At 41.1% G+C, this 16024-nt stretch overlaps 1 protein-coding gene across 1 annotated transcript in view; it reads left to right on the top strand.

The window, feature by feature from the left end:
• The window catches only part of LOC140064011 (apolipoprotein C-I-like), a 33612-nt gene extending 18062 nt beyond the window's left edge, over positions 1–15550 (top strand). Inside the window, exons 3-4 of the mRNA XM_072110391.1 lie at positions 14412–14562; positions 15356–15550. Coding sequence (XP_071966492.1) covers positions 14412–14562; positions 15356–15407 — 203 coding nt within the window. The 3' untranslated portion in view covers positions 15408–15550. The remainder of the gene's footprint in view (positions 1–14411; positions 14563–15355) is intronic.
• Positions 15551–16024: the final 474 nt, after the last annotated feature.

The raw sequence follows: 16024 nt of genomic DNA, 5'->3' as shown, positions 1-16024 counted from the left end.
TAATGTTTTTAATGTTATTTTATTTTATTAGGATATAAGGAGGCGAACAAATCAGAATGTTTTCAGATTTTCACGAAAATTTGAGATTCAATTATTGTAGAGGCCTATTCATATTTATTAAATGTTTTAAAAATTGTATTTATTAAAAACTCCCCCCAAAAATACCAAATTTTTTAATTGCACCCCTCAAAATATTCAAAACAGCTATTGTTACCCTTGTTAAAAAAAACACGCATCAAACATGAAATAAAACAAAATGGAGGTTCTATACAGAATTTTTTTCAAATTTGGACAATATTTAGCACTAAAATTTACATATTTATGCAGGAGTTCATTCATGTGAAGTTTCTCTCGGGTATGGTAATACCCCATGTGTGGATGTAAATCACTTGCCCATGGGCCCATAATCGAGCGCAGAAGAGCGTTATCACACTTTTGGAGGATAAATTTTGCTGAAACAAATTTTAGGTGCTAAGTGGCAGTTGCTGAGCCTATAACATAGAAGAACAAGAGAAACCCCTAAAAAGTGACCCCATTTGAAAATTACATACCTCAAGGAATATTGTAACACTATTTTGGGGTGGCCATACCCCATTGATTACATTTTATCAATTTTTTTGGCGGGAATGCAAAAAATTCAAATTTTTTACTTTTATTTTTTGTTTTATACACCGTATAGCATAATTTCATGTTATTTATGTTCTATGGGTCAGTACAATTATGGCCACATCCCATTTATATATCTTTTTTATGTATAAATAATTTTGCTAAATAAAAACATATTTAGAGGAATAAATCACTTGCTTTTGCATCACTATCTTCTAAGTTTTTGTTGATTGAACTGTACAGGCGGTCCCCTACTTAAGAACACCTGACTTACATATGACCCCTAGTTACAAACGGACCTCTGGATTTTAGTAATTTGCTGTACTTTAGTCCTAGGCTACAATAAACTACTATAACAGTCAGGGCCGATTCTAGCATATTTGCTGCCTGAGGCGAATATTAAAATGCTGCCCCCCCCCCCCCCCCCCCGCTCCCTGTTAAGTAAATGCTGAAAACTTTACTAACAATTAACATCCCCACAGGCAGCTCCCTGACACTGTGTGACTGGCTACAGGATCTGGGAGGCATTAGTGGCATCTAGTACCTTATAGATGACAATCTCTTCCATCAGGAGGACTTTATTCCGGGTTCTCCAATCCATGACGTATCACGGCTGAATTCACAGCCAGATATCTTCAGCTCCGTGCAGCATCTCCCCCCGGCGTCCCTAAAAATACCACAGTCACTTACAGTATGAAGTATATACCTCTCACAACACAACTGACCGCACTCTCCCCATATATAAAACATCCCTTCATTATATATATTCTACTGGAATTATAGCAGGTCCAGCACCAATCAATATACAACACCCCCAATTTATTAATACAGACCCCCCCCCCCACATTTAGTCTACATGATGCAAAGTAATCTATGGTATCCTATAACTAATATATCCCACCCTGTTATTATGTTACATGTGATTTTATATTCAGTGCTACCCTGATTAATGTAAATATATAGCATCCCCTAATATACAGACCCCCAGCTTAGTAATATACAGTATCGCATATACAGTTCCCCGCTCAGTAATATACAGTATCCCATATTCAGCCCCCAGCTTAGTAATATACAGTATCGCATATACAGTTCCCCCGCTCAGTAATATACTGTACCCCATATACTGCCCCCAGCTTAGTAATATACTGTATCCCATATACAGCCCCCCCAGCTTAGTAATATACTGTATCCCATATACAGCCCTCCCTTCTTAGTAATATACTGTACCCCATATACAGCCTTCCAGCTTAGTAATATACTGTATCCCATATACAGCCCTCCCAGCTTAGTAATATACTGTATCCCATATACAGCCCTCCCAGCTTAGTAATATACTGTATCCCATATACAGCCCTCCCAGCTTAGTAATATACTGTATCCCATATACAGCCCCCCAGCTTAGTAATATACTGTACCCCATATACAGGCCCCCAGCTTAGTGATATACTGTACTCCATATACATCCCCCAGCTTAGTAATATACTGTATCCCATATACAGCCCCCCAGCTAAGTAATATACTGTATCCCATATACAGCCCCCCAGCTTAGTAATATACTGTATCCCATATACATCCCCCCAGCTTAGTAATATACTGTATCCCATATACAACCCCCCAGCTTAGTAATATATTGTATCCCATATACATCCCCCCAGCTTAGTAATATACTGTATCCCATATACAGCCTCCAGCTTAGTAATATACTGTATCCCATATACAGCCCCCCAGCTTAGTAATATACTGTACCCCATATACAGCCTCCCAGCTTAGTAATATACTGTATCCCATATACAGCCCCCCCCAGCTTAGTAATATACTGTATCCCATATACAGCCTCCCAGCTTAGTAATATACTGTACCCCATATACAGCCCCCCAGCTTAGTAATATACTGTATCCTATATACAGCCCCCAGCTTAGTAATATACTGTATCCCATATACATCCCACCAGCTTAGTAATATACTGTACCCCATATACAGCCTCCCAGCTTAGTAATATACTGTATCCCATATACAGCCCCCCCCCCCAGCTTAGTAATATACTGTACCCCATATACAGCCCTCCAGCTTAGTAATATACTGTACTCCATATACAGCCCCCCAGCTTAGTAATATACTGTACTCCACATACAGCCCCCCAGCTTAGTAATATACTGTATCCCATATACAGCCCCCCAGCTTAGTAATATACTGTATCCCATATACAGGCCCCCAGCTTAGTGATATACTGTACTCCATATACATCCCCCAGCTTAGTAATATACTGTATCCCATATACAGCCCCCCAGCTAAGTAATATACTGTATCCCATATAAAGCCCCCCAGCTTAGTAATATACTGTATCCCATATACATCCCCCCAGCTTAGTAATATACTGTATCCCATATACAACCCCCCAGCTTAGTAATATATTGTATCCCATATACATCCCCCCAGCTTAGTAATATACTGTATCCCATATACAGCCTCCAGCTTAGTAATATACTGTATCCCATATACAGCCCCCCAGCTTAGTAATATACTGTACCCCATATACAGCCTCCCAGCTTAGTAATATACTGTATCCCATATACAGCCCCCCCCCAGCTTAGTAATATACTGTATCCCATATACAGCCTCCCAGCTTAGTAATATACTGTACCCCATATACAGCCCCCCAGCTTAGTAATATACTGTATCCTATATACAGCCCCCAGCTTAGTAATATACTGTATCCCATATACATCCCCCCAGCTTAGTAATATACTGTACCCCATATACAGCCTCCCAGCTTAGTAATATACTGTATCCCATATACAGCCCCCCCCAGCTTAGTAATATACTGTACCCCATATACAGCCCTCCAGCTTAGTAATATACTGTACTCCATATACAGCCCCCCAGCTTAGTAATATACTGTACTCCATATACAGCCCCCCAGCTTAGTAATATACTGTATCCCATATACAGCCCCCCAGCTTAGTAATATACTGTATCCCATATACATCCCCCCAGCTTAGTAATATACTGTACCCCATATACAGCCTCCCAACTTAGTAATATACTGTATCCCATATACACCCCCCCCAGCTTAGTAATATACTGTACCCCATATACAGCCCTCCAGCTTAGTAATATACTGTCTCCCATATACAGCCCCCTCCCAGCTTAGTAATATACTGTATCCCATATACAGACCCCCAGCTTAGTGATATACTGTATCCCATATACAGCTCCCCAGCTTAGTAATATACTGTATCCCATATACAGCCCCCAGCTTAGTAATATACTGTATCCCATATACAGCCCCCCAGCTTAGTAATATACTGTATCCCATATACATCCCCCCAGCTTAGTAATATACTGTATCCCATATACATCCTCCAGCTTAGTAATATACTGTATCCCATATACAGCCCCTCCAGCTTAGTAATATACTGTATTCCATATACATCCCCCAGCTTAGTAATATACTGTATCCCATATACAGCCCCCCCAGCTTAGTAATATACTGTATCCCATATACAGCCCCCCAGCTTAGTAATATACTGTATCCCATATACAGCCCCCCAGCTTAGTGATATACTGTATCCCATATACAGTCCCCCAGCTTAGTAATATACTGTATCCCATATACAGCCCCCAGCTTAGTAATATACTGTATCCCATATACATCCCCCCAGCTTAGTAATATACTGTATCCCATATACATCTCCCCAGCTTAGTAATATACTGTATCCCATATACAGCCCTCCCAGCTTAGTAATATACTGTATCCCATATACAGCCCTCCCAGCTTAGTAATATACTGTATCCCATATACAGCCCCCCCAGCTTAGTAATATACTGTATCCCATATACATCCCCCCAGCTTAGTAATATACTGTATCCCATATACAGCCCCCCAGCTTAGTAATATACTGTATCCCATATACAGCCCTCCCTTCTTAGTAATATACTGTATCCCATATACATCCCCCCAGCTTAGTAATATACTGTATCCCATATACATCCCCCAGCTTAGTAATATACTGTACCCCATATACATCCCCCCAGCTTACTAATATACTGTATCCCATATACATCCCCCAGCTTAGTAATATACTGTACCCCATATACAGCCCCCCAGCTTAGTAATATACTGTACCCCATATACAGCCTCCCAGCTTAGTAATATACTGTACCCCATATACAGCCCCCCAGCTTAGTAATATACTGTATCCCATATACAGCCCCCCAGCTTAGTAATATACTGTATCCCATATACAGCCCCCCAGCTTAGTAATATACTGTACCCGATATACAGCCCCCCAGCTTAGTAATATACTGTATCCCATATACAGCCCTCCAGCTTAGTAATATACTGTATCCCATATAGATCCCCCAGCTTAGTAATATACTGTACCCCATATACAGCCCCCCAGCTTAGTAATATACTGTATCCCATATACATCCCCCCAGCTTAGTAATATACTGTACCCCATATACAGCCCCCCAGCTTAGTAATATACTGTACCCCATATACAGCTCCCCAGCTTAGTAATATACTGTATCCCATATACAGCCTCCAGCTTAGTAATATACTGTACCCCATATACAGCCCCCCAGCTTAGTAATATACTGTACCCCATATACAGCCCCCCCAGCTTAGTAATATACTGTATCCCATATACAGCCTCCCAGCTTAGTAATATACTGTACCCCATATACAGCCCCCCCCCAGCTTAGTAATATACTGTATCCCATATACATCCCCCCAGCTTAGTAATATACTGTATCCCATATAACCCCCCCCCCCCGCCCCACAGTATAAAACAATTATGGCCCCATATAATATATCAAACACCCCCCCCCCCCACACACACACACAGTATAAAATAATTATGGCCCAATATAATATATCAACCCCCCCACACACAGTATAAAACAATTATGGCCACATATAATGTAAACAGCACCCCCCAGTATATGACAATTATGCCCCCATATAATATGTACCCCCACACAGTATAAAACAAGTATGGCCACATATAATGCATACATCACCCCCAGTATATGACAATTATGGCCCCATATAATGTATACAGCCCCCCCCCCACAATATATACCCCCCACACAGTATAAAACAAGTATGGCCACATATAATGCATACAGCACCCCCCAGTATATGACAATTATGGCCCCATATAATGTATACAGCCCCCCCCCAGTATAAAACAAGTATGGCCACGTATAACGTATACACCCCCACACACAGTATATGACAATTATGGCCCCCACTCCCCCTTATCAGCCAGATTAGAATGAATGAAAGTGCATGAAAAATAATAAAATCCTACTCACCTGCAGGCAGCTGCTCCCTCGGCGCGCGGCTCCGTTCTTCACGCGGCTCTCCTGTGAGCTGCGGCTCCGCACAGTGACACAGGCGTCGCGACGTCATGACGCCTGTGTCACTGATCAGAACGGAGGGACGCAGCTGCCGGAAAGGCGCTGCGTCGCTCCGCATATAAATCGCGCCTGTGTCTTAAATTTCGCCGCCCTGTACAGGGACCCGCAATCTGCCGCCTGAGGCGAGATTTTCATCTCGCCTCATGGCAGATGCGGCCCTGAACAGTTATCAAAGGTGTGTGCAATTAAGATTTATTGTTAATCCTGGTTCCTATGACACCCCAACATTTTTTAAATCCAATTGTCACAGAGACCAAAAAAATTTTGACTGGAGTTACAATAATACAGTTCCAACTTGCATACAAACTCAACTTAAGAACAAACCTATCTTGTATGTAACCCGGGGACTGCCTGTATTAGGGCAATTTTTTTGCGGAATGAGTTTCATTTTATATTGAAATCATTATGGTGTAAATGTGACAGTTTGATCACTTTTTATTGCATTTTCTTTTTGGTTAGATGCGCAAAAATCCTAATTTTTCTTTATTATTTTTGATACCGTATTCACCGCACGGGTTCAGCAATGATTTTATTTTATTGAAATGGTTGTTACGGATGGAGCAATACCATATATGTGCGGATTGTATGGTGATTTTCCCTTTTTTTATTATATGTGAAATTTTTATAACATATGGGGACTTTTTATTATTTTTTAAATTTTATTCTTTTATTTGTAAAAAGTGATATTACTTTTTGTACATTGTTTTGCTGTCCCATTCTACAAAAGCGATCATCCAATTGCTTGTTCAAACTAATACACTGCAATACTGACATATGGCTGTGAATTAGAGTAGTCAACCTATGCAGATGCAACAGGATTATTCAATCTGAAGACAGTCCGGAGGTCCTTCATCAGACCCTGGGACTGCCATGGAGACTATCACCGCTCCCAAAGGGGGTGGTGATTGTGGTGGGGCAGGTGAGGAAGCCCTATTGAGGCCTTATTAAACTGTGCCGCCTGCAGCAGGGATTTTGACTATCATATGTCCAGATGCGGGAACTACCCACTTACTCGGACGAGCATTTTCATCCATGGTTGGCAAGGAGTTAACTTATTTTTTGTTTTATACACTGTATAGCAGGTGTAACATTTAGATTTTTTTGTTGATTGAGCTGTATTAGGGCTTTTTTTAAATCATTGTGGTGTAAATGGGACTTTGTGATAACTTTTAATTTAGTTTTTTGTTTGGGTGAATATGGAAAAATCCAAATTTTTGTCTTGCTTTTTATTATTTTTTCAGTGTTCACTGTATGGGTTTTGTAATGATTTTATTTTTCCATGGATGTGGCAATATATTATATATATTGATAATGTGGTGATTTTCACTTCTTTTATATGCAGTGAATTGGCAATTTATGGGGCATTTTGGGGACCTATTACTTGTTATTGATTTTTTTTTCTTTTTTTTTTCTTTTTTTTACTGTCCTACTCTGGGACTTGAACAAGCGATCATTTGATTGTTTGTTCGAAGTAGCACACTGCCATATTGATGTATGCCAATGTATTACAGCATCAGCCTATGCAGATTCATGGGCTGACACACACAATGACAGATTCTGTCTCCAGCAAGATCTGTAACTGTGCTGCTGCAGACTGGACCCCTTCTCTGTACCCTGGGGGTTCCAAAGCGACGATCAGAACCCCCATTATGACGGGCAGACATAGAAGCCCTGTAGGAGCCGCGGTCATGTTTGACCTCGGCGCCTAAAGGGTTAAACCGCGATAACCATGATCCCAGCTTTTACATGGGAGTCCCTGGTGACACATGCACCAGGGCTCCTGCACCGCTGTCATCATTGACAGTTGTCCCAGTGACAGCATTGCATGACATAAATGCACAATCAGGCATGGGAAATGCACCCTGATCTGGACATTCATTTACTTTCAAGGACGTTAAAGGTTTAAAAACATTACAAGATATATAAACATATTAAAAATATGTGTATACCCATGTGTACATGTACAAGCAAAGACACTCATTGCATGTTTAAATCGCACAAATAAGTTCACACTACTTTATAAATACAAGGGTCCCAGGGGTGAAGGAGAGCCCCATAGCAAACTTCTGAATGCGGCCCCCTTTCATGCGGATTAAGATTGGTGGGGGCTCCCCACAGAATGTAGCCCAGACAGGGTAAGCATTTATCATCCATGTAATAGGTAGGGCCCCCCCTTAGTAATCCATGTAATAAGCAGGTTCCCCCCTTAGGCCTCATGCACAAAAACGTAGAGGGGACCATGATCTGACCGCATAATTTGTGGCTGGATCAGGGTCCCCATAGATGTCTACAGTGCCCCAGTAATTAAGATATGCAGTCCCCAGTAATTAATAAACACATTTCCCTCAGTAATTAATAAGTGTACATCCCCCCAGTAATGAATATATGCAGCCCCAGTAATTAATATATGCAACCCCCAGTGATTAATATGCAGCCCCACTAATTAATATATGCAGCCCCCAGTAATTAATAAACATACAGCCCCCAGTAATTAATAAATGTACATCACCCAGTTGTTAAGATATATGCAGCCCCCAGATAATTAATAAGTACAGCCCCCCAGTAATTAATATATGCAGACCACAGCAATTAATAATATATTAAGCCCAACCAGTAATTAATATATACGGACCCCAGTAATATACAACCTCCAGTAATATTTACAGCGCCACAGTAATAAATACACCCCCCAGTTATATATACACCCCCCATTAATATTTACAGCTCCCCAGTAATATATAAAGATATACATACAATCCCGGTTATAAATACAGCTGTCCAGTAATATATAGCCCCCAGTTATATATACACCCCCAGTAAAATACAGCCCTCCAGTTATATATACCGCTCCCAGTATATATATATATATATATATAATATTTAGACCACAGTTATATATACCGTATATACTCGAGTATAAGCCGAGGCCCCTAATTTTACCACAAAAACCTGGTAAAACCTACATTTTTTTACTCGAGTATAAGCCGAGTTTGGGTTTTCAGCACATTTTTTGTGCTGAAAAACTAGGCTTAAACTCGAGTACATATGGTTTATATCCTCCATGCTTTAGTGTCAGGTTGGATGACGGGCCCCATGACACTGTGGATCCCATAGCAGCTGCTATAGGTACAATTCCTGTACACCGGGGTGTAACTACAGCAGAAGCTGCCATGTGGTGCCGACAGTGTCAGGGGCCCCCATTCACACTAAAGAATGGAGGATGTGCACTATTGTATACATATTATGCTGCACATTGTACAACCAAAGGGGCACAAAATTAACTAAGGGTCCGCACCGCACAATTTCGTCGTGTTATTTTTGCACCGCATTTAAGTGGGGTTTTTGCCGCACGCGATCGGATAGAGGTGTGGACAACAGACAACCCGACTGATTCGGACTAAGCGCAGGATTTACAATTCAAATTGTGTTGCAAGACATGCACTCACATAAACATGCACTCACATAAACCAGGAAGAAGAAGGTGAACTCCGGCAGACCTCAGCGGGGAAGCGACACATGCAGGAAAATGGACACAAGATCTTGAAGAGTCGACTTCATCCTTGTCAGAGAACGCACCGGGAAGCATCAGGGGCGCAGATACAGTAATGAGACACTGGGCCACATTTACTTATCTGTCCTGTTGGGATCCCTGAAAGTGCATTGTCCGACCCGAATGCGATTCATGAAGATTGTGCGCCCGATATCCTGCAGCTGTCGCTTCCCTGCTGGAGTTCACCCTCTTTTTCTGGTGTATGTAAGTGCATTGTCTTGGGACACAATTTGAATCTTAAATCCCCCGCTCAGTCCAAATCAGTCGGATTGTCTGACGGAACACCCCCCCAATTTCTTTTGCATGAAAGCCGGTGCAGCTGCACAACAATCCGATCGCATGTGATACAATCCCCAGATAATTACCTGTCACAGCGGCGCAAATCCAGAACACTTTGAAAATCCGACGAAAGTACAAACCGTGGACCCTTAGTAAATAAGTCCCACTGTATGAAAAACCCACTTACAAAAACAAAAATATTCTGATATATTACTCCTGGATATGGCAGAGGGGCTGCTGTTCTACAGCTCACTTCAGGCAGCACAGAGTGTACATTCATCCCTGGCCATGCCTAGTTTCTAGGGGCATAAGACTTTCTTATTTGCTGCTATGCCCATCAAACCGTACGTTTGGGTTAAGCGGAGCTGACAAAAGGAGGACGCCAAATCTTAAGTTTGTGGCCGCTCATTTCTGATCACAATCTGTATGGAATGTCTCCAATATATATATCTATAACTTTAACTCCACATACCAAAGAAAATAGAGAAAAGGAACATACCCGCTATGTATATACAGTTGAGGCAGGACAAACTCCCTGGTTCGCAAAATAAAAATCCAAAAATCCTTAGGATCCCTGATTAACCTATATCTGTCATCACCTCTATGGATTCTTTCAATAGCAAGCGTTTCCAGCTGCATGTCAAGCTGCATTAGACATTCCCATTTCTCACATTTGTTTGGACTTACTTTTTATGGTACTCTATATCTTTTAAATGTTCCAAAAATCTCTTTTGAAAAATTTCTTGTAGTGCATCCCGCATACATTTTGTTGCAGGTCATCACTGCCGCCCGTGCTGTACAATTATATCCAATGTCCGCAAGGGCTTAAAGACGCCATTTTCCCGTATAAACTCAAGTCCAAGAACAGACAATAAATGTATCTGCCATACCACAACAGTCTGTCCCTGAATGTATTATTGATCTAATAAAAGAAAGATTCCCCCCACCATGCCATGCCCAAATTGGCCCTGGTTGGGGAGAACTTAGCTCCCATACTCCGGATAACTGTAAATAAAATATTCTGTTAATCCCTTAATGCCGAGGCCCTTTTTAATTTTTATGTTTCCATTTTTTTTACTCCCCACCTTCAAAAATCTATAACTTTTTCATTTTTCCATGTAAAGAGCTATATGAGGGCTTGTTTTCTGCATAACAAATTGCAATTCATAGTGAACATACTTCATTTAGTATTCCATGCAGTGTACTGGGAAGATGGAAAAAAAATCCAAATGCAGTGAAATTGGTGAAAAAATACATTTGCACCATTTTCTTGTGGGTTTGGATTTTACGGCTTTCACTGTGCACCCCTTACTCTTTGGGTTGGTTTGATCACAATGTTTTCATACATTTACAAAACTTAAAACCTCCTGTACGAAAAAAAAAATATTCGTTTTGCCATCTTCTGGTGCTAATAAGTTTTTCATATTTTGGTGTACGGGGCTGTATGTGATGTAATTTTTTGCAACTTTTTACCTAACATGTTTATGAATTTTACAGTTTATTTATATTTATATCCGGTTCTAGGGAAGGGGGGTGATTTTTAGCGGTTTTAATTTTTTTTTACTATTTTTCAGACTCCCTAGGTACTTTAACCCTAGGTCAGTGGTGGCGAACCTATGACATGGATGCCAGAGGTGTAACTCGGAGCCCTTTCTGTGGGCACCCAGGCATTCACCCCAACACAGAGTTTGCCAGCTAGGCATTCTCCTGTGATCCAATACAGCCCAGGACTTGCCATGCTCAGCACTATTTTAAAGCAACATCCTTGGCTGCCAGAACTACAGGAGGAGCGGGAAGGGCTGGAAAGAGATGGATTGTCATTGGAGCTCCTGCTCTGGTTCCCTTGATTCTTTCTCTTCAGGGGACCCTGGAGGGAAGCTACAATCCAAATTTCTCCATATTTCTATTGTATTGTGAACTCAGGACACCAATATGATTAAAAGCTGTGATACAGCAGGGATCAATAAGTTATTGCTTAAATTGTCATGTTGGTAGTTTGTGACATACAAGTAGATTTTGGTTGTAGCTTGGGCACTTTGTCTTCAAAAGGTTCGCCATCACTGCCCTAGGTTGTCTGATTGATCTTACTATATACTGCCATACTACAGTATGGCAGCATATTGGGATTTACCACATCATTTATTACACTGTGCAAATCGCACATTGTTATGATTGTCGTATAACCTCTACTGAGTGAAACTGGTCGTGATAAACCGCTGTATAGTCTTGGATACCTTGCTGCAGGTCAGTTTCAGGGTGTTGACAATCTTTAATAGCTTAAAGGGGTATTCCCATCTGGGCATTTACATTTAATTTAATTAATTTGCCATATGTAAACATTTCTTCAATTGGATGTTATTAAAAGAAGATAATTCTCAGAAGTGCAGTCATGTTGTCCTTAGCTTTCTTGGATACGACCACCTCACATTTCGGCAGCAATGGCCAGACATGCACTATTGAGTCCTGCCTGACCACCTGGATTCAGCGATCATTACCACAAGACGGCTGTAGGATAGGCAGTAACTTCCAGACATTTCATATACAAAAACCTTTTGTTTCTTTGTGAAATCACTCCAGCAGATGAGAATACCCTTTTAAGCCATCCAATTTTTTTTCTCGGTTCCTCAAATCCTTAGATTTAACACACTTCCTGCCCATTCACACCTGAGATCTTGTAATGAGTCACATGACTCACTTTTGGTTAAGACATTATTGGCTGTTTTTTACGCAGAAACCACAATTGCTTCATCTGTAGCGAATTAGAACAATCAGTCCATCTATGTTCAGCTGTGAGAAACTCTCTAGACCAGTGATGGCGAACCTATGACACGCGTGTCAGCACTGACACGCGTAGTCATTTTTGCTGACACGCGGCCGCCCAGCGCCCGCTGTCCGCCCCCCTCCCTGTTTAATGTGCTGCCCCAGTGTAATGTGCTACCCCTATGTTAATGTCCCGCCCCCGTCCTTGTGTTTCTGTCCCTGTGTAATGTGCTCCCCCTGTGTTAATGTCCCTGTGTAATGTGCTGCCCCTGTGTTAATGTCCCGCCCCCGTGTTTCTGCCCCCTGCTTACCTGTCCGGCGCCGCGTTTTCTTGTGGGCTTGGATTTTACAGCTTTCACTCTGCGTCCCAAATGACATGTCTACTTTATTCTTTGGGTCGGTACGATCACGTGGATACCAAATTTGTATAGGTTTTATAATGTTTTCATACATTTAAAAAAATTAAAACCTCCTGTACAAAATATTTTTTTTTATTTTGCCATCTTCTGGGGCCAATAACTTTTTCATACTTTGGTGTACGGAGCTGTGGATAGTGTCATTTTTTGCGAATTTTGATGCCGTTTTCATTACTATAATTTTTGGGACTGTGCGACCTTTTGATCACTTTTTATTAATTTTTTTATATTTTTCAAAATGGCAAAAAAATGCCATTTTCGACTTTGGACGCTATTTTCCGTTACGGGGTTAAACATAGTGAAAAAACATTATCATATTTTGATAGATCGGGCATTTTCGGACGCGGCGATACCTAATGTGTTTATGATTTTTACTGTTTATTTATTTTTATATCAGTTCTAGGGAAAGGGGGGTGATTTGAATTTTTAGGTTTTTTATTATAATTTTTTTTTTTTAAACTTTTTTTTATTTTTACTTTTACTATTTTTCAGACTCCCTAGGGTACTCTAACCCTAGGTAGTCTGATCGATCCTATCATATACTACCATACTACAGTATGGCAGTATATGTGGATTTTACTCCCCATGCATTACAATGTGCAATTAGCACATTGTAATGCATGGGTTAAAAGGAAGTAGCCTCGGGTGTTCGGAACACCCGAGGCTACCATGGCGACGGATCGCAGCTCCCCGTGACGTCATCGGGGAGCAGCGATCCACAACAAGATGGCGGCGCCCATGCAGCGCCATCTCTTTGAAGCCGCCGGCAGCATTGCCGGCGGCGATCACGGAGAAAACACCCGCGATCGGTGCTAGCACCGATCGCGGTTGTTACCGGTAAGCCTTTGCTGCAATATGCAGCAAAGACTTACCGGCTATGGAGAGGGCTCGGCCCGCGAGCCCTCCCCATGCACCGGGACCCGGCGCGCGCCGTACTAGTACGGCGCGCGTCGGGAAGGGGTTAATAAGGGGAGGCCGCTGCTGGACATGTTATTAATAAGGGGAGGCCGCTGCTGGACATGTTATTAATAAGGGGAGGCCGCTGCTGGACATGTTATTAATAAGGGGAGGCCACTGCTGGACATGTTATTAATAAGGGGAGGCCGCTGCTGGACATGTTATTACAAAATTAGGTTTTTCCTAAAGGTGACACAGCACCCGAGTTATGCTCGTTTTTTTGGCGAATTTTGACACACCAAGCTCAAAAGGTTGCCCATCACTGCTCTAGACACATTTGTATATCAGGTTTAGAGTTATAAAGGTGCACTATTTATTTCTGAAATTATTAAAAGGGATTACAATGACAGGAAAATTCAAGTTTTTATTTTTGCAATTTTGCTCTTCATAACTATTTGTTTCTTCCAACATTACAGAACCTGCCTCCGCAGACTCTGATGAGCCCAGCATAAAAGAAAAGTTCAAGAAATTTGGAGAATCTGTAAAATATGTAGCTGTCAAAGTGGGAGAAAAGGCTAAGTCTGCGATTAAAGAGATCCATGACAGTGCATTTGCTACAAAGGCCAGGTATGAACATGACTTGTTACTTTATGGGACAGCAATAGGCTACAAAAGGTCTACATCTTTGTGGTCATAAATGTTAACCTCACTCATATCTTGGCAAGTGCATATACAAGAAAAACTGTCCTGTCAAAAACAGGTAACTTAAAGGAATTCAACCATTGGGTTCTGTATGTTTTAAACTAAAAACAGGTCAACATTTTCATAATCATGCAGGATCATATCTTCATAAGGCTTCACACTTTCCTATTTCAGCAAAAATTGTCTTAATAAACTAATTTCCCTCAGGTGCTCCTATGTACATCACATGGTTTATACACATATAGGAGCACCCAAGGGTAATTACCATATTGCATTCTTTATGCTTGGCTACTTAGACAGTCAGGTTGGTCAAGTCACTGGTGAGCATGTTGAGCATCCTGTTCTTGGAGGAGAGCTCCATGTCCAGGCTGCTCTTCTCCAACTTCCGGCACCTGAATCTGTCAACGTTCTTTTTACCAGTTCTGTCTTTATTGGGGGAGGAGACATAGGAAGGGCAGTATAAGAAGGCTTTTAGCTCAAAGCAAAGAAGTAAAATAAACTTTATTGCACCAAATAAGATACAGACACATACTGTATCTTTTAAAATTGTGTCTTCACTTGTGGGGTGCAGAAGAGAGGAAAGTTAATGTACTTTATTGTTTGTCTAGGTCAACCCCCTGTTAGAAATCTAGCTAGTATAGAGATAAACTCAAACTGATATGAATTTCCATAGTACCATGATGCAGAAATTAACAACATAATTTTATTCTCTCAATAGGTCAATTTTCACTGAAGGTATTCAGCAGCTAAAAGACAAGTTCTCTAAGTAATCTCTGGAGAAGTTAGAATCTCTGCAGAACTAGAACCCCTCTCAGCTGATTGTGTCTGCATAATGTTATAGACATTTTCCTTTTTGAGCATAGTGCAATTCCCAACTCTGTCTTGAGAACTTAATAAACTGTTTACCTCCCTAGTTCTGCTTTTCATCTTTTTTTAATAGAGGCATGAAACTCAGCTTTTTCTTAATTTCTATTCTGAAGTCTCACATATTTTTTAAATAATGATCTCTTCATTGATGCCACATTGACTTTTTGGTGTGAATTAAAAAAAAAAATAAAACATGATAAAACACCAAACGGCTCCAGTAGAAACTACAGCTTGTCTTGCAAAAAGTCAACACACAAGATTTTTCCTTTCTGGTGTATGGAGATTTAAAGGCCATACATGCAAATCTGATTTCTAGGGCGAGATAAGGAAAGCTTTGCCTCAGTGCCACCTGTTATTTATATTGTGTCCCAACTAGAGATGAGCGAGCACTAAAATGCTCGAGTGCTCGTTATTCGAGACAAACTTTTCCTGATGCTCGAGTGCTCGTCTCAAATAATGAGCCCCATTGAAGTCAATGGGAGACTCGAGCATTTTTCAAAGGGACCATGGTTTGGGAATA

This window comes from Engystomops pustulosus, chromosome 6 (assembly GCF_040894005.1).
Source record: "Engystomops pustulosus chromosome 6, aEngPut4.maternal, whole genome shotgun sequence".
Lineage (NCBI taxonomy): Eukaryota > Metazoa > Chordata > Amphibia > Anura > Leptodactylidae > Engystomops > Engystomops pustulosus.
This window is presented reverse-complemented; position numbering and strand designations above follow the sequence as displayed.